The sequence below is a fragment of the Staurois parvus genome, unplaced genomic scaffold (genome assembly GCF_062004578.1).
Source record: "Staurois parvus isolate SC_StPar_1 unplaced genomic scaffold, SC_StPar_1.0 ptg000904l, whole genome shotgun sequence".
In the NCBI taxonomy this organism is placed as follows: Eukaryota; Metazoa; Chordata; class Amphibia; order Anura; family Ranidae; genus Staurois; species Staurois parvus.
Window position 1 is genome coordinate 124,163 of NW_028318700.1, and position 24,361 is coordinate 148,523.

General features: G+C 52.9%; 2 protein-coding genes across 6 annotated transcripts; one reads left to right on the forward strand and one right to left on the reverse strand.

The window, feature by feature from the left end:
* Window positions 1-1,141: 1,141 nt before the first annotated feature.
* On the forward strand, window positions 1,142-10,004 carry MILR1 (mast cell immunoglobulin like receptor 1). 3 transcript variants are annotated; one of them, XM_089656423.1, is made up of 9 exons: window positions 1,142-1,208; window positions 1,604-1,636; window positions 2,876-3,154; window positions 3,240-3,269; window positions 4,307-4,414; window positions 4,941-4,997; window positions 7,250-7,333; window positions 7,554-7,612; window positions 9,841-10,004. In XM_089656423.1, the coding sequence occupies exons 1-9, from the start codon at window positions 1,163-1,165 to the stop codon at window positions 9,856-9,858; spliced, it is 714 nt and encodes a 237-aa protein (XP_089512549.1). In that variant the 5' UTR covers window positions 1,142-1,162; the 3' UTR covers window positions 9,859-10,004. The 3 variants fall into 3 exon arrangements, with proteins under 3 accessions (XP_089512549.1, XP_089512551.1, XP_089512550.1); XM_089656425.1 differs by lacking the exon at window positions 7,554-7,612; XM_089656424.1 differs by lacking the exon at window positions 3,240-3,269.
* A 2,041-nt stretch (window positions 10,005-12,045) lies between these two features.
* On the reverse strand, window positions 12,046-23,848 carry POLG2 (DNA polymerase gamma 2, accessory subunit). Of its 3 annotated transcripts, none has more exons than XM_089656430.1 (9): window positions 23,699-23,848; window positions 17,082-17,575; window positions 16,257-16,377; window positions 15,819-15,924; window positions 15,514-15,687; window positions 13,907-14,047; window positions 13,741-13,821; window positions 13,508-13,608; window positions 12,046-12,234 (listed from the first exon to the last, which is right to left on the reverse strand). In XM_089656430.1, the coding sequence occupies exons 2-9, from the start codon at window positions 17,512-17,514 to the stop codon at window positions 12,069-12,071; spliced, it is 1,323 nt and encodes a 440-aa protein (XP_089512556.1). In that variant the 5' UTR covers window positions 17,515-17,575; window positions 23,699-23,848; the 3' UTR covers window positions 12,046-12,068. The 3 variants fall into 3 exon arrangements, with proteins under 3 accessions (XP_089512556.1, XP_089512558.1, XP_089512557.1); XM_089656432.1 differs by having other exon boundaries at window positions 23,703-23,776; XM_089656431.1 differs by lacking the exon at window positions 23,699-23,848 and adding an exon at window positions 17,676-18,018.
* Window positions 23,849-24,361: the final 513 nt, after the last annotated feature.

The window sequence follows — 24,361 nt, forward strand, 5'->3', positions numbered from 1 at the left end:
AAACTACTGCAGGAAATCTCCTCATTGTGGGAGGGGCAGAGACATGAACTACTACAGGAAATCTCCCCATTGTGGGAGGGGCAGAGACACAAACCACTGCAGGAAATCTCCCCATTGTGGGAGGGGAAAAGAAACAAACTACTGCAGGAAATCTCCTCATTGTGGGAGGGGCAGAGACATGAACTAATACAGGAAATCTCCCCATTGTGGGAGGAGCAGAGACACAAACTACTGCAGGAAATCTCTCCATTGTGGGAGGGGCAGAGACAACAACTACTGCAGGAAATCTCCTCATTGTGGGAGGGGCAGAGACACCAACTACTGCAGGAAATCTCCCCATTGTGGGAGGGGCAGAGACACAAACCACTGCAGGGAAATCTCCTCATTGTGGGAGGGGCAGAGACACAAACCACTGCAGGGAAATCTCCCCATTGTGGGAGGGGCAGAGACACAAACCACTGCCGGGAAATCTCCTCATTGTGGGAGGGGCAGAGACACAAACCACTGCGGGAAATCTCCCCATTGTGGGAGGGGCAGAGGCACAAACCACTGCGGGAAATCTCCCCATTGTGGGAGGGGCAGAGGCACAAACCACTGCGGGAAATCTCCCCATTGTGGGAGGGGCAGAGACACAAACCACTGAGGGAAATCTCCCCATTGTGGGAGGGGCAGAGGCACAAACCACTGCGGAAAATCTCCCCATTTTGGGAGGGGCAGAGACACAAACTACCGCAGGAAATCTTCCCATTGTGGGAGGGGCAGAGACACAAACTACCGCAGGAAATGGTTGTGTGCTGGCCTATGGTGGTGATGACTATATATTGGGGGGAATTTGCTGAGTCGGGATCTGGAGCAGTTGTGTATGATAACTAATCCAGCTTTCATTTTTGACACCTTCCTGAATAATCTGAAGTTCACACCTGATTGGTTACTGTGCACAGCTGCTGCAGTTTAAGGCGATACCCCCCTCATACGGAACGCATTGAGGGAAGGACAGGGAGTGGTCAGGGTGAGGTCTTGGATGGAACCTCAGTAGTCACCATGCTGGTCACAGCGGGAAGCTTTGTATCTGGAAATGATTTCTGCAGAAGTGTAGAGTAGAGGTTGGTGCTTCCGTTTCTGACCACCTTCTTCCTCTTTCTGTGTTTTGTGTCGGGGAAGAATGGAAGTCTTATTGTTGGCCGCATTGTGTCTCCTGAACGTGCCGGGTAAGTCCGTACCGTATGGAGGAATCTGGATCTGGAGGAGGCTGGGCACAAGGAGAACATCCAACTTAGACTGGCCATGAAGGCTTTCTTCAGAGGAACAATGGGCAGGAGACCTCCCCATGGCCTCCCCACCATTCTCACCATCACTGGTAGAGGGTTGGAGGAGTTTTTGGATTCTTCCTTCTCCTCTATACAAGTGAAGGATCAGCTTGTAGGGAGATCTTCCAAAATTTAGCAAAATTGAACAACTTCCACCAGCGGCCCGGAGCCTCTTCATAACCCCAATAATCCCAATTGGTGCTGGACATGGGGGACTCTGGGCTGCCAGGGCTGGACATAGGAAGAAATAATTGCCAATCATAGATTCTAACGTCTTTACTGATTCTTCTCCACAGGTCCAGGAATCAGAGGTGCCCACAATGCCTCAAGTAAGTTCCCCTTTCATATGGACTTTATAAAGTGGACCTGTCAGTAAGTGTGCAAATCTGTATGGATAGTCAGTGACTGTGCCTAGACCGAGATGATGTCATCAGTCTGCTGCAGGCAGGGGGGAGCATTTCCTCAGTCTCCCCTCCCCCAGTGATCAGACTGTACATTGTGACTTTGTAGCAAATAACAAGGTGGGAGGCTGCAGCAGGGTCTGATCTGTGTCAAACATTTGTGAACACAGCCAAGGACTGCTCAGGTACCAGGATTTACATGATTGTGTCATCTGTGAACCAACATATCAGTCTAGGAAGTACAAGTTTGCCCTGGATGATGCCTGAACAAAGATGGTGTGAAATCTCCCCATTGTGGGAGGGGCAGAGACACCAACTACTGCAGGGAAATCTCCCCATTGTGGGAGGGGCAGAGACACAAACTAGTGCAGGGAATCTCCCCATTGTGGGAGGGGCAGAGACACAAACTAGTGCAGGGAATCTCCCCATTGTGGGAGGGGCAGAGACACAAACTACTTCAGGGAAATCTCCCCATTGTGGGAGGGGCAGAGACACCAACTGCTGCAGGGAAATCTCCCCATTGTGGGAGGGGCAGAGACACCAACTAATGCAGGAAATCTCCCCATTGTGGGAGGGGCAGAGACACAAACTACTGCAGGAAATCTGCCCATTGTGGGAGGGGCCGACACACAAACTACTGCAGGAAATCTCCCCATTGTGGGAGGGGCAGAGACAGACTACTGCAGGAAATCTCCCCAATGTGGGAGGGGCAGAGACACAAACTACTGCTTGGAAATCTCCTCAATGTGGGAGGGGCAGAGACACAATCTACTGCAGGAAATCTCCCCATTGTGGGAGGGGCAGAGACACAAACTACTGCAGAAAATTTCCCCATTGTGGGAGGGGCAGAGACACTGACTACTGCAGGAAATCTCCCCATTGTGGGAGGGGCAGAGACACAGACTACTGCAGGAAATTTCCCCGTTGTGGGAGGGGCAGAGACACCGACTACTGCAGGAAATCTCCCCATTGTGGGAGGGGCAGAGACACAGACTACTGCAGGAAATCTCCCCATTGTGGGAGGGGCAGAGACACAGACTACTGCAGGAAATCTCCCTATTGTGGGAGGGGCAGAGACACAAACTACTGCAGGAAATCTCCCCATTGTGGGAGGGGCAGAGACACAAACTACTGCAGGATCTTTATTCCAGTTAATGTTCATTGTAGGATCACTGTCAAACCCAGAGCTGTTTTCTGGATTCCCGAATGTAACGCTGGGAAGCACCGCGACCATCCACTGCCTCTTTAAGAATGCGTCGCTCCCCGTCACCTTCATGCTGTTTCGGAATAGGTCAAGCAGAGGCAGAATGACCGTGTCGGAGGAGGTGGAAGCCACATTCAATGTCACCATCTATAACCACACCAGCCTCGGGCCCTACAAGTGTAAAGTCAACAATAGCGCCACCCATGGGCTGTACAGCAAGGATTTCACATTTCTGCTGCAAGGTGAGGAACATGGAGGAGACATTCTCTCAGGGTGAGGGGTGCATCTATTTATCATGGGGTGATAACTACTTCTCCATCTCCGCAGAGCACACAGCCCATGGACCTGGACCCACCGGTGAGGGCAAACTCATATTTTATAATGTCACTTTAACTTGTTCTACTAAAGGTGACTATGTCCTGATAAGTAAAGTTCACCTGGGCCAAGAAAAAAAAAAAAAGATTTAAAACAAGCCATTGCTGACCTCTCCAGCTGCAGGCGCTCTGGAATAATTCATCCTCAAAGATCTCATTAAAGGCACTAAAACTGGGACTCTTTGGGATGCATTCCAACAGCTTAGAAACACCCGCTGTGCGTTTACATTAGAGGGCTGATTCTGGACGATAGAAAGTCATTAGAAAGCCATAGGAAAAGAGTTGAGGTTTTAGTGCCTTTATTGTGAAACGTGAAGATGAATTTCTCCACAGTGCCTATAGTTACAGAGATGACGGAGGGTTTGTTTTCAAATGTTGTTTTTGGTAGATATAAATACTTGAATGTGTATAATCTGTGCACAGGGGCACTTTACTTCCTAGCTGAAGTTTGGAGGACTGCAGCCAGTGCCGGGGCAAGGTGAACCAGTACCCTGCGAGAAAATGTCAAACTGGGCGGGGCTAATAGTGGCGGTTTGTTTCAGAACGTCTGTAATGTGTTCTATAGCGCTGCAAATTCTGTCCACAGTAAAATGTGGCGCTAACAGTAATGAGGAAAGAAATGCCCCAGCACTGGTGGTGTCACAGGATGGAAACCAACAACTTCTGCCAATGGTGTCACTGGAAAGAAAATATGCCTCTGCATCTCTGCTATCATTCAGAAAGCTGGAGAAGAGACCGGCGTCCAGCACCCCCGTCCTTGATAGATAACTGTGCCTCTGGCAGGTGCCCCTCCAGCCCCCCACTTTGTCCCACCTCTGGCTGCAACATCCCTCTACCAACCTCTGCTTGTCCTAGGACTGAGTAGAATTGTTAGTTGTGTAATGAGAGGGGCCCTCTGTTTCCTCCTGTATTGGAACTGTGTACTGTCTGTGCTCATGTTGTAAAGCGCTGAGCAAACTGTTGGAGCTCAGAAATCCTGTATAATAATAATGATCGTTGTCTTTGTCCTTCTATGCCCAGGTGAGTCAGGTGGGGGATGGGTGCACTTGGCCTGGATCATACCGCTCCTCGTCCTGGGTATAATAATAGTGGCCTTTATGTTCTGGAGGATCTCCAAACCTGCTGCAAGTGAGTACATTGGGCTGTTGGAGGAGGTCAGATGGACACTGACGCTGGAAAAAACATATATATATATACACACACATACACATACATACACACACATGTACATACATGCACACACACGTACATACATACACACGTACATACATGCATACACACACAGAGTATTTTTTAAATAAACACGCAGTGTATTCACCAGAGCATATATCTCAGGAGGGAGGAGGAGCAGCAGACCCCCCACAGGGTGACCCTGCTGCTCTTTCCTATTCTGAAGTCTCAGCTCCCATAATGCAACAGGCATCCCTCCTATTCTGTGATATTCTGTGCTGACAAGACAGATATCGTCATTTAGGGTGTCAGGTGCCGGGGATCCGTATATTTGCGCAGTGATTAGCTCGGACGCGGCGGTGGAATACACAGTTTGAACTTTATTGATTGATTTGATCGTTACACTTCTGTCTGATATTTACTTGGAATATTTCCTGATTGTATTGCAGTCTTCTTGGGGCTGACATTTGTTTCCTCTCTACAGAAGACGAGGCGATCCAGGAGGACACCACCTACCAGAATGTATCAGCCAGGGAGACAGGTACCAAGACTTCCTCTAGTCTGCCACTGGAGGGTCCAATCTTCTCTTAGTTACTAAGCAAATGGGGCGACAGTGACCCCTAAAGACCACGTTTGGGAAAGAGTTGCTCTCTGTGTTTTTGACTCTACATTTTGTATTTGACATTGTTGTGTTTTCTTTTAGGTTTTGCCATACACCCATCATACACCCGTCCCTTCCTACACCCACCATACACCCGTCCCTTCCTACACCCACCATACACCCGTCCCTTCCTACACCCGTCCCTTCCTACACCCGCCATACACCCATCCCTTCCTACACCCTTCCCTTCCTACACCCGCCATACACCCGTCCCTTCATACACCCGCCATACTCCCGTCCCTTCATACACCCGCCATACTCCCGTCCCTTCCTACACCCGCCATACACCCGTCCCTTCCTACACCCGCCATACACCCGTCCCTTCCTACACCCGCCATACTCCCGTCCCTTCCTACACCCGCCATACTCCCGTCCCTTCCTACACCCGCCATACTCCCGTCCCTTCCTACACCCGCCATACTCCCGTCCCTTCCTACACCCGCCATACACCCGTCCCTTCCTACACCCGTCATACAACCGTCCCTTCCTACACACGTCCCTTCCTACACCGGCCATACACCCGTCCCTTCATACACCCGCCATACTCACGTCCAGCCCCCCATCCTTGATACAAAACTGTGCCTCTGGCAGGTGCCCCTCCAGCCCCCCCACTTTGTCCCAGTACTGCATCATATACTACTGACCCTTGCTCTCTAAATTACATATTTTTAACTCCTGCACTTTGTATTACCACTGACCCCTGCGCTCTGCGTCACTTACTCTGCATTCTCGGTCACTCGCTATTGGCTCATCACTTAATACTGACCCCTTTACCAGAGTACAGAGGTCACTATTAGGTGATACAGAGTGCAGGGGTAAATAGTTACTCACTCCTGACCCCTGTACTCTGCTTTACTCACTCCCGACCTCTGTACTCTGCGATTCCTACGCCTGACCCCTGTACTCTGCGATTCCTACGCCTGACCCCTGTACTCTGCGATTCCTACGCCTGACCTCTGTACTCTGGGATTCCTACTCCTGACCCCTGTACTCTGCGATTCCTACGCCTGACCCCTGTACTCTGCGATTCCTACGCCTGACCTCTGTACTCTGCGATTCCTACTCCTGACCCCTGTACTCTGCGATTCCTACGCCTGACCTCTGTACTCTGCGATTCCTACGCCTGACCTCTGTACTCTGCTTTACTCACTCCTGACCTCTGTACTCTGCGATTCCTACGCCTGACCCCTGTACTCTGCGATTCCTACGCCTGACCCCTGTACTCTGCGATTCCTACGCCTGACCCCTGTACTCTGCGATTCCTACGCCTGACCTCTGTACTCTGCTTTACTCACTCCTGACCTCTGTACTCTGCGATTCCTACGCCTGACCCCTGTACTCTGCGATTCCTACGCCTGACCCCTGTACTCTGGGATTCCTACGCCTGACCCCTGTACTCTGGGATTCCTACGCCTGACCCCTGTACTCTGGGATTCCTACTCCTGACCCTGTAATCTGGGATACCTACTCCTGACCTCTGTACTCTGGGTTACCTACTCGTGACCCCTGTACTCTTGCCCACTTACTCCTGACCCCTGTACTCTGGGACATCTACTCCTGACCCCGTACTCTGGGACACCTACTCCTGACCCCGTACTCTGGGTTACCTACTCCTGACCCCGTACTCTGGGACACCTACTCCTGACCCCGTACTCTGGGACATCTACTCCTGACCCCGTACTCTGGGACACCTACTCCAGACCCCTGTACTCTGGGACACCTACTCCAGACCCCTGTACTCTGGGACACCTACTCCAGACCCCTGTACTCTGGGATACCTACTCCTGGCCCTGTAATCTGGGTTACCTACTCCTGACCCTGTACTCTGGGTTACCTACTCCTGACCCTGTAATCTGGGTTACCTACTCCTGACCCTGTAATCTGGGTTACCTACTCCTGACCCCGTACTCTGGGTTACCTACTCCTGACCCCTGTAATCTGGGTTACCTACTCCTGACCCCGTACTCTGGGTTACCTACTCCTGACCCCGTACTCTGTGACATCTACTCCTGACCCTGTAATCTGGGTTACCTACTCCTGACCCCTGTACTCTGGGTTACCTACTCCTGACCCCTTTACTCTGGGTTGTCAGGTGGCGGAATCTGACATCTGGATCTGTTCCTTATTTTCAGGAAGACGGAGGGAGGAGGAGGAGGAGGAGGAGGAGGAGGAGGAGGTGCAGTACAGTACAGTGATCCTGACAGAAGGCAGCAGAGGTAAGTCCTCACTGCAGGGAATGCTGGAACTTGTAGTTCATCTACCATTGGACTGGATAAGTTGGTGAGGAACTCAGCAAATGTAACAGGGCATGCTGGGATTAGTAGTTCCTCACCACTGCAGGCATACTGGGGGCCAGTCCTGTTTGGGGGGGTTGGGACGTCTCTATGACATCAGATAGCAGGACTGTCCACATTCTAATCGCTCTTCTTCCACCAGACATGAAGTGGGCCGAGGAGACGGCGGAATACTCCATCATCACAGACACCCGCCTACAGGTGGGTCCCCACTGACTCCTCCCCTCCGCCCCCCATATACAATGGAATACAAAGTATCAATTATCCGGGAAATCACGTTATCCTCGGTACCCCCTACAATGTATTGTCAGAGCACACAGGGGCAATAAAGAGGACCTGTCATCATACAGGGGGGGCAATAAAGAGGACCTGTCATCATATGGCGGGGCAATAAAGAGGACCTGTCATCATACAGGGGGGCAATAAAGAGGACCTGTCATCATATGGCGGGGCAATAAAGAGGACCTGTCATCATACAGGGGGGCAATAAAGAGGACCTGTCATCATACGGCGGGGCAATAAAGAGGACCTCTCATCATACAGGGGGGCAATAAAGAGGACCTGTCATCATACGGGGGGCAATAAAGAGGACCTGTCATCATACGGGGGGCAATAAAGAGGACCTGTCATCATACAGGGGGGCAATAAAGAGGACCTGTCATCATACAGGGGGCAATAAAGAGGACCTGTCATCATATGGCGGGGCAATAAAGAGGACCTGTCATCATACTGGGGGGCAATAAAGAGGACCTGTCATCATACTGGGGGGCAATAAAGAGGACCTGTCATCATACGGGGGGCAATAAAGAGGACCTGTCATCATACTGGGGGGCAATAAAGAGGACCTGTCATCATACAGGGGGGCAATAAAGAGGACCTGTCATCATACAGGGGGGTAATAAAGAGGACCTGTCATCATACAGGGGGGCAATAAAGAGGACCTGTCATCATACTGGGGGGAGGGGGGCAATAAAGAGGACATGTCATCATACAGGGGGGGCAATAAAGAGGACCGGTCATCATACGGGGGGGGGGCAATAAAGAGGACCTGTCATCATACGGGGGGGGGCAATAAAGAGGACCTGACATCATACGGGGGGGCAATAAAGAGGACCTGTCATCATACAGGGGGGGGGCAATAAGAGGACCTGTCATCATACAGGGGGGGGCAATAAAGAGGACCTGTCATCATACAGGGGGGGCAACAAAGAGGACCTGTCATCATACGGGGGCAATAAAGAGGCCCTGTCATCACATAGAGGGGCAATAAAGAGGACCTGTCATCACATCACAGAGGGAGTCAAACATAGTAGACATTAACCTGTCACTACACATAGGGGTGTTAAAGTGGACCTGTCATCACATAGAGGGGCCTTACAGTGGACCCGTCATCACATAGAGGGGCCTTAAAGTGAACTTATCATCACATAAAGGGGCCTTAAAGTGGACCTGTCATCATACAGAGGGGACTTAAAGTGGACCTGTCATCACATCACAGAGGGAGTCAAACATAGTAGACATTAACCTGTCACTACACATGGGGGTGTTAAAGTGGACCTGTCATCACATAGAGAGGGCATTAATGTGGGTCAGTCATCACAAAGAAGGTAGCATTAAAGTGGACCTGTCATTCTCTTGAAGCCTTGTTTTAGAGAAATCATTCCCCTAGAGAAGCTACTGGAGACAAACAGCTTACCTTTCCATTGCAATCCCAGAATTCTCCTGGAATTTGGTCACATGACTTGTTAAAAGGCGGATCAGACTCAGGCCCAGCCACCCACTGGCCATCTTTGCCCTGCCAATCCTTTCTGGTGGTCACATGACAGGCACTGGTGGGGGAGGGTTCCTGGATTGTGGAAGGGGCAGATCAGGGCTGAATTGGTTTCTTATGCCCTGATGAAGGCTTCAGCCAATCATTGTCATCCATCTGCCCCATGTTCACCTCTATCACCTTCAGTCCATTAGCCTTGTGTAATGTTGAGGGTAGATTCATTCATCAAGGAGGCATTAGATCACATATAAGGACCATGCATTTTCCTTGTGGCTGTGGTACCCGCACTTGGGACCTGCCATCAGTGCCCACCACACAGCTGCGGCAAGCCACGTGACTCCCAGAACCAAGGGATCTCCTCCATGGCAGATGGGTGGGAATACCTTCATTTTAATTTCAGTTCTCTCTGGACCACAAGACATATGGAGGATTCCAGTGCGGACCTCTCCAGCTAAAAAAGCTAGCTAGCCAGGTACATGGCATTTTCAGAAGGAGGTCAGAATGGGTCATGAATGGGTGTCACTCTGTGTCAAGCTGGGGATGGGCCAGCAAATCCTCATGTCTTTTGTGAGCTGCCAGAACTCCTCAGGGGCGGGGACATTGAGCATTGTGTGATGGTTCCTTGGTAATAACTCAGCTTTTCATTGGTTGCTTCTAGGTTCAACAGCAACCGTAACAGCCGGTGAGGATCTGGACTAGAAGGAAGACAGTTGTGCAATGGAGAATGCCCCTCCCCCCCTCATCCCCATTGGACAAGAACTGTAGAAGCAATTTTGTAAAAATGTTACCAAGTTACTGGATATAAATGAAGTTTCCTAGAAAGGTTCTTTTGGCCATTCTTACAGATCCCTCCAAAGCCCCCTCCGAGCCCGCTTCCTGCAGGAGTCAGGTTTTCATGCTACCACCTACCCTGAGGTGGGAGGGCAGTTTTGGCCAAGTATGGCAGTTCAGAACCCCCCCTCTCCGGGGGTTTGCTGTCACCAGAACACGTAGACCTGCTCGGTCCATGGTCTGTGAGCTCTCACACACGTTATTGAAGACTGCCAGTTCCTGGTACAGCTGTCTCTATCCATTAGATGAATGGATATTGGGGGCCCCCTTAATCAGACGTTGTATACTAGCTGCATGGATGGATATTGGGGGGCCCCCTTACTCAGACATTGTATACTAGCTGCATGGATGGATATTGGGGGGCCCCCTTACTCAGACGTTATATACTAGCTGCATGGATGGATATTGGGGGGCCCCCTTACTCAGACATTGTATACTAGCTGCGTGGATGGATATTGGGGGGCCCCCTTACTCAGACATTGTATACTAGCTGCGTGGATGGATATTGGGGGCCCCCTTACTCAGACGTTATATACTAGCTGCATGGATAGATATTGGGGGGCCCCCTTACTCAGACATTGTATACTAGCTGCGTGGATGGATATTGGGGGGCCCCCTTACTCAGACGTTGTACACTAGCTGCATGGATGGATATTGGGGGGCCCCCTTACTCAGAAATTGTATACTAGCTGCGTGGATAGATATTGGGGGCCCCCTTACTCAGACAGCTGCATGGATGGATATTGGGGGGCCCCCTTACTCAGACATTGTATACTAGCTGCGTGGATGGATATTGGGGGGCCCCTTTACTCAGACATTGTATACTAGCTGCGTGGATTGATATTGGGGGGCCCCCTTACTCAGACATTGTATACTAGCTGCGTGGATGGATATTGGGGGGCCCCCTTAATCAGACATTGTATACTAGCTGCGTGGATGGATATTGGGGGGCCCCCTTAGTCACTGCATACTGAGTGGATATTGGGAGCCCCCCTTTAGTCATTGTATACTAGCCGAGTGGATGGATATGGGGGCCCCCTTAGTCAGACATTGTATACTAGCTGAGTGGATGGATATTGGGGGCCCCCTTAGTCATTGTATACTGAGTGGATATTGGGGGCCCCCCTTACTCAGACATTGTATACTAGCTGAGTGGATGAATATTGGGGGCCCCCTTAGTCAGACATTGTATACTAGCTGAGTGGATGGATATTGGGGGCCCCCTTAGTCATTGTATACTGAGTGGATATTGGGGGCCCCCCTTACTCAGACATTGTATACTAGCTGAGTGGATGGATTTTGGGGGCCCCCTTAGTCGTATACTGAGTGGATAGATATGCGGGCCCCCTCAGTCAGACATTGTATACTAGCTGAGTGGATGGATATTGGGGGCCCCCTTAGTCATTGTATACTGAGTGGATATTGGGGGCCACCTTAGTCAGACATTGTATACTAGCTGAGTGGATGGATACTGGGGGGCCACCTTAGTCGTATACTGAGTGGATAGATATGCGGGCCCCCTCAGTCAGACATTGTATACTAGCTGAGTGGATGGATATTAGGGGCCCCCTCAGTCAGACATTGTGTATTAGAGGAGTGGATGGATATGGGGGGCTCCTCAGTCAGACATTGTGTATTAGAGGAGTGGATGGATATCCGGGGCCCCCTCAGTCAGACATTGTGTATTAGCAGAGTGGATAGATATGGGGGCCCCTCAATCACACATTGTGTATTAGCTGAGTGGATGGATATTGGGGGCCCCCTTAGTCAGACATTGTGTATTAGCTGAGTGGATGGATATTGGGGGCCCCCTTAGTCAGACATTGTGTATTAGCTCAGTGGATGGACATTGGGGGCCCCTTCAGTCAGACATTGTGTATTAGCTGAGTGGATGGATATTGGGGGTGCCCCTTGGTTGGACATTGAGTATGAGCAGAGTGAGTATGTGGGGGGCCCCAAGCCCCCACCCCACTTCATTCGCACTCACAAAAACAACAATTCACCAATTGAACAAAAATGCCAAAAAAACGAATAAATAAATCCAGTTTTATTAGGTCAGAGTTTTGCGGCGGCGGTCAAGTGCTGCATCAGAAAGGCACTCAGCTTGGAGATGTGCATGGTCTCCCTGATGGTGGTGTCTCTGCTGCGCAGATGAAGCAGCCCGCTCTGCAGCGTGACGTCACTGACCAGCGCGGTGAACAGGACGCCCATCTCATCGTACCTGGAAGGGGAAGAGGACGCGGGCGGCTCAGAGCCAACACTAGGACTGCAGCCACAACTATCCCACACCTACAGACCGAGCTCTGCTGCTCAGCACCACATCCACCCAATTGATTTTATCTCAGCAGTCATGGGTGCTGCTACATATCCTGTTTCCTGTACAGATGACCAATCAGAGGGAGAATCTACAGATCTGTATATGAAATGGCAGCATGAAAATACAGGAACCCTTAGGTTGTATCAGGTAAGGGGGACATAAAATCGGCCACAAGTGTGTATGTGCTGCTGGATGATTCCTTTAAGAGTCATATTATGGAGAACACCCCAAAGTGGGCAGTTACAGAGTGGAAGACGTGGGGGGGGGGGGGTAACACCAGACACCACCTACCAGTAGAACAACACTTTGCGCGGACTGACACATGAGGGTCGTTGTACAAAACATTCATTGCGCGGTTGTCAGGAACATTGACTCAAATGTCCCGTATTCATTCCAATAGATGAATGCCTGCATCTTCAGCTCCATCTAGTGGCCATAATGCAGTATAGGTTTCTCACTGAGGTATTTCAGAAAACAATACCGCATTTTGGCCACTAGATGGAGCTGACGATGCAGGCATTAATCTCTTGGCTAAATTACGGGGACATTGTCATTCATCTTGAACGAACGCTCCTGACATTCGTGCAACGAACGGTTTATTGATGGACCTCTTGAATTGCAGGCATTGATTAACCACTTTTTGCCGGTGCCTCCCAGCCCTTTAAGAGTTTCAGAAGATGGGAGGTGGGCGGGGTTTTAGGGTCATGTGACCGCCGTGACAGTGAATCACATGATCAGAAAAGGTCCCAATCAAAAAGGGAGATCAGGACCTCTTCATGAGTCAGTGACACGTGCTGGGAGCATGCAGGGAGCGCTCTCTGCACATATGTATTTTCTAATTGCATGCAAATATGTGGCCGCTCGGCGTTGAGGCGTTAAGCACCCTGAGCTCATGGAGGTCCCATACTAGGGCCAATTTAGACAGCAGCCAATAAGACTCCCAGCGTGTCTTTGGCGTGTCGGAGGAAAACCCATGTAAGCACAAGAGGAACATGCAAACTCCATGCAGATAGTGTCCTGCCAGGATTCCAACCGAACACCCCCATTGCTGCTAAGCACTAGGCACAATGCTGCCCATCATTTTTAGTTTTGATGACAAAAGGGGTGGAGCCTGTATGAAATGCGCCTGCAACCCCCGACCAAGGTGGCACCTATCACGCGGTTACCCATCACTCACCTGGTGAACAGCTGCTCCATAGGAGTTTGTAACGTTTCCAGGTACCCCGGCCAGATGGAGATTCCCCTTCCCTGGAGCTCACTACACAGACCCTGACACACCTAGGAGACAGAGACCAGCGTGGTCAGTCACATGCTACATTTCAGCCAATCACCATCCGCAGAAGAGCACCCTCTACAGTCCACATACAGTCCATACACCCCCACCCCAATATATATGCATTGTGTACAGACCAGTCGCAGGTCCACGGCCGGCCCTTTCCCCATGTCTACGGCCACCTTGATGGGGGCCAGCGATGGGTGAATCTTCAGGACCTAAAAAGACAAGAAGGACGGAAATAAAGGAACAGAAATAAAAAGATACAATGTTGTGACGTGGGATCACTGAGGGATCGCTCACCGCCCGCCTCTGCTCCTTCCCCCGCGGAGCTGTGTTCTCCGTCACCTGCAGGGAGTCAGACAGATAGGCCAGAAGACCTCGCTCTACCTCGCTGCTCACCCAGACCACGTGTGGAAGGACCGACTTCCTGCCGTCCCGGCCCTGCGGACAGACATCGGAGGAGATCATCGAATGGCAACCTTGAGACCACGCCCCAAACGGGACCCGTGTCATTACTTCACATGTACACTAGATGGCCACAGTGACGGCACACGTGCACCAGAGGGACACAATGACCGCACATGTGCACCAGAGGGACACAATAACCGCACATGTGCACCAGAGGGACACAATAACCGCACATGTGCACCAGAGGGACACAATGACCGCACATGTGCACCAGAGGGACACAATGACCGCACATGTGCACCAGAGGGACACAATGACCGCACATGTGCACCAGAGGGACACAATGACCGCACATGTGCACCAGAGGGACACAATGACCGCACATGTGCACCAGAGGGACACAATGACCGCACATGTGCACCAGAGGGACACAATGACCGCACATGTGCACCAGAGGGACACAATGACCGCACATGTGCACCAGAGGGACACAATAACCACACATGTGCACCAGAGGGACACAGTGACCGCACATGGGCGCCAGAGGGACACAATACCCGCACTTGTGCACCAGAGGGACACAATAACCGCACATGTGCACCAGAGGGACACAATAACCGCACATGTGCACCAGAGGGACACAATAACCGCACATGTGCACCAGAGGGACACAATAACCGCACATGTGCACCAGAGGGACACAATAACTACATGCACACTAAAGGGTCACAGCACCTGTGTGCACATGCAAAAATTACTCATGCGCACTAGAGAGACTCAATAACCACGCATGTGCACTAGAAGGACACAATTACTCATGTGCACTAGAGGGAGTCAATAACCAGGAATATGCACTAGAAGGACACAACAATTACACATGTGCACTAGTGGGACTCAATAACCACGCATGTGCACTAGAGGGACACAATTACTCATGCATACAAGGGATTACAGACTTCCAGGTTACGTAGATGTAGCCCCTAAGTGGGTGCATTTAGTTTGCTGTGTTCAATGCCATGAGCAGGATTTGAATGGAGGATACCAGTGCTGCAAGGCAGAAGTGCTAACCACCAAGCCGTCCTAATCATACTGCTGCTCAGGTTACTGTGTATTATAAACCATTGGCAGTTTTTCTACAAAATTAAATTTTTTACCGTTTATCTCGGTGCTGCTGCTCTCCTGCAGCCTCTTTGCAGCCACTTCCACTCTACATGCCCTCCAGCTATGACAGCACGCCATTTTTTGGGGGCCGGTTCCCTGATAGTGACAGCAGTAGACCTTGCCTGTGTCCTGTGTGTTGAAAAGCTAGTATGACAACACAGGAGCAGGACTGGGATCCAAGGACAGCGTTGTCACCCTATAACAGGAAGTGCCTAAAAAGGACTTTTAAGGCAGGATCACCAGAGGAGATTGTAACGATGGCTGCAAGTTTCAAGGGACTGAAAATGACTGTGAAGGATTGCGTGTGCAGGAACTGTATGAAGGTCGGTGTAACATACGTGAAGAGGAGCGGCGGGCACATGATGCATCTGGGTGAGGGCGGAGTCATCCATGCTGCCAAGGCGTTCGATTGGCTCCTTGCCCCAGGGGAAGTCATACTGTATGATGGTCAGTTTCCTTCCTTCTTCGTCTTGGTGGTCACCGCTGCTGAATCTGGATGGCACCTGAGCAAACTGGACACAGAGGGGGAGGGGCGATAAAATGGCGCCATCCAGGCATGCAACCACAGAGGGAAATAAAGATAATATCTTACAAATATCCCCCAATTTCATGGCGGCTCGTGGAAAGTCGCAGCGTCACTCACCTTCCTCCACCACAGCAGCCGCTGCCGCAGCCAGAAGTCCCGCCACTGAGCGCAAGTCTTGGCTGAGCTGAACCAGACCAGAGACGCCGCCGTCCTCTCCGACACCCTGCAGAGGGAAAGAAAATCCATCGATTATCGGGAGGTAATGGCCCCATAAATATCATCCTATTCCTGGACTTTAGCCCCACCCCCGCCCTCTCCTGTCTGCCAAAAACCATCGCTGTCAGCGGGATTCTGTCTCTTGATTTTCACATTTTGCACCGGTTGAGTAAATCTGCGACCTGAGAGTCATGTGACCTCCAATCTCCTTCCCCGGGTCACTGCGGACAGTCACTACATCTGCACTGCGGGACTGAATGTCAGACTTGAGAAAGACAAATGGAAAATGCCTTCCACTCCCCACCCCCATATTACTATGACCCTTACAAGATGGCTGACCTGCAGGTGTCGGGGTTCTCCTCGCCTGTGATTGGCTGAAAACATCTCCCCACCTCTGCTATACCAAACGGCAGCTTTCTGTTCAGGAGCTCCAAACAAGACGGGTAACAATACAGAGCACCTAGGAATTGGAAACACAATTTACAACATCAAAATTCTCTGCCCCTCCCACAATGGGGAGATTTCCTGCAGTAGTCTGTGTCTCTGCCCCTCCCACAATGGGGAGATTTCCTGCAGTAGTCTGTGTCTCTGCCCCTCCCACAATGGGGAGAATTTCCTGTGTCGTTTGTGCCTCTGCCCCTCCCACAATGGGGAGAATTTCCTGTCGTTTGTGCCTCTGCCCCTCCCACAATGGGGAGATTTCCTGCAGTAGTTTGTGTCTCTGCCCCTCCCACAATGGGGAGATTTTCTGCAGTAGTTTGTGTCTCTGCCCCTCCCACAATGGGGAAATTTCCCCCAGTAGTTTGTGTCTCTGCCCCTCCCACAATGGGGAGATTTCCTGTGTAGTTTGTATCTGCCCCTCCCACAATGGGGAGATTTCCTGCAGTAGTTTGTGTCTCTGCCCCTCCCACAATGGGGAGATTTCCCTCCATGTAGTTTGTGTCTCTGCCCCTCTCACAATGGGGAGATTTCCCTGCAGTAGTTTGTGTCTCTGCCCCTCCCACAATGGGGAGATTTCCCTGCAGTAGTTTGTGTCTCTGCCCCTCCCACAATGGGGAGATTTCCCTGCAGTAGTTTGTGTCTCTTCCCCTCCCACAATGGGGAGATTTCCACCAGTAGTTTGTGTCTCTGCCCCTCCCACAATGGGGTCATTTGTGTCGTTACCATATAGGAGATCTTGGCGAAGGGTGGCCATCGTTTCCAGCTCCTCCTGGGTTGGGCCTTGGTTTTGGAGGCGGTCCAGATGCCACTGGGGGAGGGTCTTCAGCGGTGGTCTGGGTGAAGAGTTGGATGCCCCAGGTAGGTGACACAAAGAGTCAATGGGCAGAACCTGCTCCTGATGCAGCAACATGGCGTCCCACCATTCCTTCACCAAGTTCCTTTTCATTTGGGCTCCCAGGGGCCCCAGACTATGACGTCCCCCTAGAACAGAGGCCGGACTCATCTCCTCTCCTAATAGGAAGCCCCTTCCACGACACAGATCCAGAAGATCATCGCTTGTACGCCCTCCGGCTGCCAGCCTCCTGCACTGCAGCAGTAGAGAAGCCCGAGATGTCCTCCTTGTCCGCCTGACCAGGGCCAGCGCACACCCAGACATGGCGGATCGCGGTCACCTGACGCAATATGGCCTCCGCTGGGGGATGGTACATAGCTCTGTCCTACAAGGGAAGGACGCAGAAGGATACTGTGAGAATCAGCATGGCACTGTCCAAAGCAGCCAATCAGAGGTCAGCTCTAACCTTTACTGTAAATCCTCACCTGCTCCTGGTCTGTAGATACAGAGGTAAGCCAGTCACACATGGGGAGGGGACATACAATGTACACGGCTCACAAAATGAAAGGAAGTCCGGCATCAAGTCCATGACCCTCCTGGGATATGGATCTGGTCAGGTAAGTAGCGGAGGGGGTTGTACATCAGTTTCAGCTGCTTTGGTGTTTATGAAACTAACAACAGGGGCACTAGATGGGCAACAATGAGACCACCCCCAAAACAGGAATGGGTTAACAGATGGAGGCCACTGACATTTTTTCCCCTCCTCACCTTTTCTGACTGTTTTCCCTCGTTCTGCATTTGGCTCGGGTCAGTGTCACTGCTGGTAGCATGAGGCCATACCTGGACCCTACAGAGGTTGTACAGGCAGTCCAACTCCTCCAGGATGGCACATCAATACCTCCCATTGCCAGAAGGTGTGCTGTGTCTCCCAGCACAGTCTCAAGAGCACGGAGGAGATTCCGGGAGACCAGAGCGCGGAGGAGATTCCGGGAGACCAGAGCGCGGAGGAGATTCCGGGAGACCAGAGCGCGGAGGAGATTCCGGGAGACCAGAGCGCGGAGGAGATTCCGGGAGACCAGAGCGCGGCGGAGATTCCGGGAGACGAGAGCGCGGAGGAGATTCCGGGAGACGAGAGCGCGGAGGAGATTCCGGGAGACGAGAGCGCGGAGGAGATTCCGGGAGACGAGAGCGCGGAGGAGATTCCGGGAGACGAGAGCGCGGAGGAGATTCCGGGAGACTAGAGCACGGAGGAGATTCCGGGAGACTAGAGCACGGAGGAGATTCCGGGAGACTAGAGCACGGAGGAGATTCCGGGAGACTAGAGCACGGAGGAGATTCCAGGAGACAAGATGTCAGGGCTCCGGGTATGACCAGAGGTATGTGAACTGACGCAGGGAAACGCAGGCTTCAGATATGTTATAAACAATATAATTTATTAATACTAACAATACATAAACGCAGTGCAATACTAAACATAATACAGTGCAAACAAACCAACCAACCACAGATAACAATACATACAATGCAAGCGTCGTCAGGCAGGCCGGGTCAATAACAATCGGGCAGGTAGGAACAGGAGCAGGAACAGGAGGAGCAGGCAGAGAGTAGTCAGGTCACGAGCCGGGTACAGCAACTAACGGGCAGGTAGGTACAGGGGGTCAGGCAGAGAATGGTCGGGGTCACAAGCCAGGGATCAAACAGGAGAAGTCAGCAGAGGTCCGGATCAGGCAGGGTCAGCAACGAATCAGTCAGACAGGACCAGGAACGCAGGTAACAAGATACAGGGGCCCATAGAAAACCACCCACCAAGGCGCAGACTGCAGGTCTGGCCATCCCTTAAATACACCTGTGATCAGCCTCAGGTGTTTTGGCTGACTGCAGGGTTGAGTCTCTGATTGCTGAGAGCACCCGCTGGCCAGCCCTGGTACTGCAGCCCACAAGGCAGGCGAGTCCCACCATTACTGGCAAGTCCATTCCTGACAGTACCCCCCCCTCAAGGAGCGGCCTCAGGACACTCCAAACAGTCCTAGCTGGGCAAAATGTTCCACCACCCGGGTCTGGTAACTGGCGGGATATCAAAGACTGGCACATCGGGCTGGACTCCGGGCAGAGGCACATCGGGCTGGACTCCGGGCAGAGGCACATCGGGCTGGACTCCGGGCAGAGGCACAGGGCCCCCAGGAGGAGTGGCAGGCGCAGGGCCCCCAGGCGGGGCGGCAGGTGCAAGGCCCCCAGGCGGGGCGGCAGGGCCCCCAGGCGGGGCGGCAGGCGCAGGGCCCCCAGGCGGGGCGGCAGGCGCAGGGCCCCCAGGCGGGGCGGCAGGTGCAGGGCCCCCAGGCGGGGCGGCAGGGCCCCCAGGCGGGGCGGCAGGCGCAGGGCCCCCAGGCGGGGCGGCAGGCGCAGGGCCCCCAGGCGGAGCGGCGGGCGCCGGGCCCCCAGGAGGGGCGGTGGGCACCAAGTCATCAGGCACGATAGTGGGCATCGGGTCACAGGCATCAGGTCATTTGGCTCGACAGCGGGCGCCGCGTCATCTGGCAAGGCAGTGGGCACCGAGTCAATTGGCACGACAGCGGGCACCGGGTCATCAGGTACCGGATCGTCTGGCTCGACAGCAGGCATCGGGTCATCTGGCTCTGGATCGTCTGGCTCGACAGCGGGCATCGGGTCACCAGGCATGACAGCGGGCACTGGGTCATCAGGCATTGGATCGTCTGGCTCGACAGCGGGCATCGGATCACCAGGCATGACAGCGGGCACTGGGTCATCAGGCATTGGATCGTCTGGATCGACAGCGGGCATCGGGTCACCAGGCATGACAGCGGGCACTGGGTCATCAGGCATTGGATCGTCTGGATCGACAGCGGGCATCGGGTCACCAGGCATGACAGCGGGCACTGGGTCATCAGGCATTGGATCATCTGGATCGACAGCGGGCATCGGGTCACCAGGCATGACAGCAGGCACTGGGTCATCAGGTACCGGATCGTCTGGATCGACAGCGGGCACCGGGTCATCAGGCATTGGATCGTCTGGCTCGACAGCGGGCATCGGGTCATCAGGCATTGGATCGTCTGGCTCGACAGCGGGCATCGGGTCATCAGGCATTGGATCGTCTGGCTCGACAGCGGGCATCGGGTCACCAGGCATGACAGCGGGTACTGGGTCATCAGGCATTGGATCGTCTGGCTCGACAGCGGGCATCAGGTCACCAGGCATGACAGCGGGCACCGGGTCATCAGGTACTGGATCGTCTGGCTCAACAGCAGGCACCAGGTCATCTGGCGCTGGATCGTCTGGCTCAACAGCGGGCATCGGGTCACCAGACATGACAGCAGGCACTGGGTCATCAGGTACCGGATCGTCTGGATCGACAGCGGGCACCGGGTCATCAGGCATTGAATCGTCAGGCTGGGTACAGACATCAGGCTGGGTACAGACATCAGGCTGAAGTGCGGGTGCTGAGGCACCAGGCTGAACCACGAGAGGCAGGTTCTCGGACGGCAGGCTCACCGGTTTGGATACTGGCAGGATGGTATTGGTTGGAAAGAATTTTCGCTTTTTTCTGGTTTTAACTACTGGAGCACTGCAAGTAAACGCAGGTCTGCAAACGAATGGAGCAGCTGAGGACAGAGAAGAGCTGGAGGATGGAACAGAGGAGGGAGCAGTTGCTACAGAGGACTTCTTTACAGGGTTAAAGAAAGGATAGGTGCAGCGAGTGGGAGCAGAGGACTGGTATGTGGTAGTTAGCAGAGTATACTGGGCCGTCACTGGGGGTGCTGTCGGGGATGCAGGAAGAGTGCCTTGAGCAGAGGAATGACGTTGCAAGCTGACTGAGGCTGGGTGCAACAAGTCTGACCATGTCTGCAGTATGGGTTGAACAAAGCTCAGCTTACACAAAGCCTGTCTGGTCAAAGACTGCACTGCGTTTATACAATCTCTTAGTGTCTGTGGTGAACATGCAGCATAATGCTCCAAGAAGTAATCCACATCATCCTCTAATAACCATACCAGGGACTCTAAATGGTGGCAAAAATTCATCCCTGCATTCGGGGGTACCAGATGAAACCAACTCAGCACAAACCTGAATCAATGGCTGCACCTCAGAGAACACTGTGCCCTGATCTACTAGAACATGAGCGATCCGTATACATTCTAGCAGTTCATCCCGGGGATACTCCTTCAGAGTCTGATAAGCATACTCCCTGTCATCAAACACTAGCAGAGATAAATACACAACCTCATCCAGATCCATCCTTCCCAGCAACAAGCCAAGATGGCTTCCCTGTGCAGCCACTTCTGGTCAGGATTGGCCTTGGTGTAATGTCAGGGCTCCAGGGTATGACCAGAGGTGTGTGACTGACGCAGGGAAACGCAGACCTCAGATATGTTATAAACAATATAATTTATTAATACTAACAATACATAAACGCAGTGCAATACTAAAACATAATACAGTGCAAACGAACCAAACCAACCACAGATAACAATATATACAATGCAAGCGTCGTCAGGCAGGCCGGGTCAATAACAATCGGGCAGGTAGGTACAGGGGGTCAGGCAGAGAATGGTCGGGGTCACAAGCCAGGGATCAAACAGGAGAAGTCAGCAGAGGTCCGGATCAGGCAGGGTCAGCAACGAATCAGTCAGACAGGACCAGGAACGCAGGTAACAAGATACAGGGGCCCATAGAAAACCACCCACCAAGGCGCAGACTGCAGGTCTGGCCATCCCTTAAATACACCTGTGATCAGCCTCAGGTGTTTTGGCTGACTGCAGGGTTGAGTCTCTGATTGCTGAGAGCACCCGCTGGCCAGCCCTGGTACTGCAGCCCACAAGGCAGGTGAGTCCCACCATTACTGGCAAGTCCATTCCTGACACAAGAGCACGGAGGAGATTCCGGGAGACGAGAGCACGGGGGAGATTCCGGGAGACGAGAGCACGGGGGAGATTCCGGGAGACGAGAGCACGGGGGAGATTCCGGGAGACGAGAGCACGGGGGAGATTCCGGGAGACGAGAGCACGGGGGAGATTCCGGGAGACGAGAGCACGGAGGAGATTCCGGGAGACGAGAGCAGGTTCACCCTGAGCACATGTGACAGACATGAAGGGGTCTGGAGAAGCCGTGGAGAACGTTCTGCTGCCTGTAACATGGTTCAGCATGACCGTTCTGGTGGTGGGTCAGTGATGGTCTGGGGAGGGATCTCCATGGAGGGACACACAGACCTCTACAGGCTAGACAATGGCACCCTGACTGCCACTGGGTATGGGGATGAAATCCTTGAACCCATTGTCAGACCCTACGCTGGTGCAGTGGGTCCTGGGTGCCTCCTGGTGCAGGGGGTCCTGGGTTCCTCCTGGTGCAGGGGGTCCTGGGTTCCTCCTGGTGCAGGGGGTCCTGGGTTCCTCCTGGTGCAGGGGGTCCTGGGTTCCTCCTGGTGCAGGGGGTCCTGGGTTCCTCCTGGTGCAGTGGGTCCTGGGTTCCTCCTGGTGCAGTGGGTCCTGGGTTCCTCCTGGTGCAGTGGGTCCTGGGTTCCTCCTGGTGCAGTGGTCCTGGGTTCCTCCTGGTGCAGTGGGTCCTGGGTTCCTCCTGGTGCACTGGGTCCTGGGTTCCTCCTGGTGCAGTGGGTCCTGGGTTCCTCCTGGTGCTGTGGTCCTGGGTTCCTCCTGGTGCTGTGGTCCTGGGTTCCTCCTGGTGCTGTGGTCCTGGGTTCCTCCTGGTGCAGTGGGTCCCGGGTTCCTCCTGGTGCAGTGGTCCTGGGTTCCTCCTGGTGCAGTGGGTCCTGGGTTCCTCCTGGTGCTGTGGTCCTGGGTTCCTCCTGGTGCGGTGGGTCCCGGGTTCCTCCTGGTGCAGACAATGCCCGGCCTCATGTAGGAGAGTATGCAGGCAGTTCCTGGAGGATGAGGGAATTGATACCATTGAATGGCCCCCACGCTCTCCTGACCTAAACCCAATAGAACCCCTCTGGGATGTCATGTTTGGTCCATCCGACACCACCAGGTTGCACCTCAGACTGTCCAGGAGCTCAGTGATGCCCTGGTCCAGATCTGGGAGGAAATCCCCCAGGACACCATCCGTGGTCTTATTAGAACCCTCCCCCGACGTTGTCAGGCATGCATACAAGCACGTGGGGGCCACACAGACTACTGAGGACCATGCTGAGTTGCTGCAGGGTGTCTGTGAATTCAATCCTCTGTAGGTCCATCATTTCCATCCAACGATGGGGCGTCCTTACGTTCCTCACCCATCCCCCGTCCATGTCAGGATAGAGATCCAGCAGGAGGTTCCTCCCCATTCAGATTTGATGGGTTTTCAGAGTCTTCCTTTCATTTTTTGGAGCCGTGTATATATATATATATATATATATATATATATATAGAGGGGACGTGGAGACGGTACAGGGAGGAGACGTACACCCCGATACCGCGTATTTATATACAGGGGACGTGGAGACGGTACAGGGAGGAGACGTACACCCCGATACACACAACACACATATACATCACTAACCTACAGCAATGAACTTCCTCCACGTGCTACCACCCCGCACAGCACGCTAGAGGGCGCCCGCCTCCTTCCCTGCCCATTGGGGGGCGTGTCCTGTGTGAGTGACCTCACTTGCAAGGGCGGGACATGCGTTCCAGGCCTCTCTTCTCTTTCTAAGGCGTGTCCCGCATTTCACAGCCTTGTTGTAGAGGGGGCGTGCCTTGCGGTTCATACCTCGCTGTTTGATCTGTGGGCGTGCTTTGCGGTTCACACCTCCCTGTTTGATCTGTGGGCGTGCCTTGCTGTTCACACCTCGCTGTATGATCTGTGGGCGTGCCTTGCTGTTCACACCTCGCTGTATGATCTGTGGGCGTGTTTGCGTTACAGAGCTCAGTAAGAGGGCGTGGTTTGCGTTGCACACCTCCCTATCTAGTCGTTGCGTTCCACGGCTCAGCGTGTCACGCCTCCTTGTCTTTGCGTTCCATAGATCACCGTGTGGGCGTGCTTTGCGTTCCAAGCCTCTCTATGAAGCACATCCTGCTGCCCACGCCTCCTTGTGATCTGCAGACTTCCGGTAGCAGTGACTCCTCTGTAGATGGAGGATTCTGGTGTGTGAAGTGAGGAGTTAAGACTAGGAAATGCTGTGCACACGGTGCTCTGGGCCTACTTCTTCCATCACTAATACTA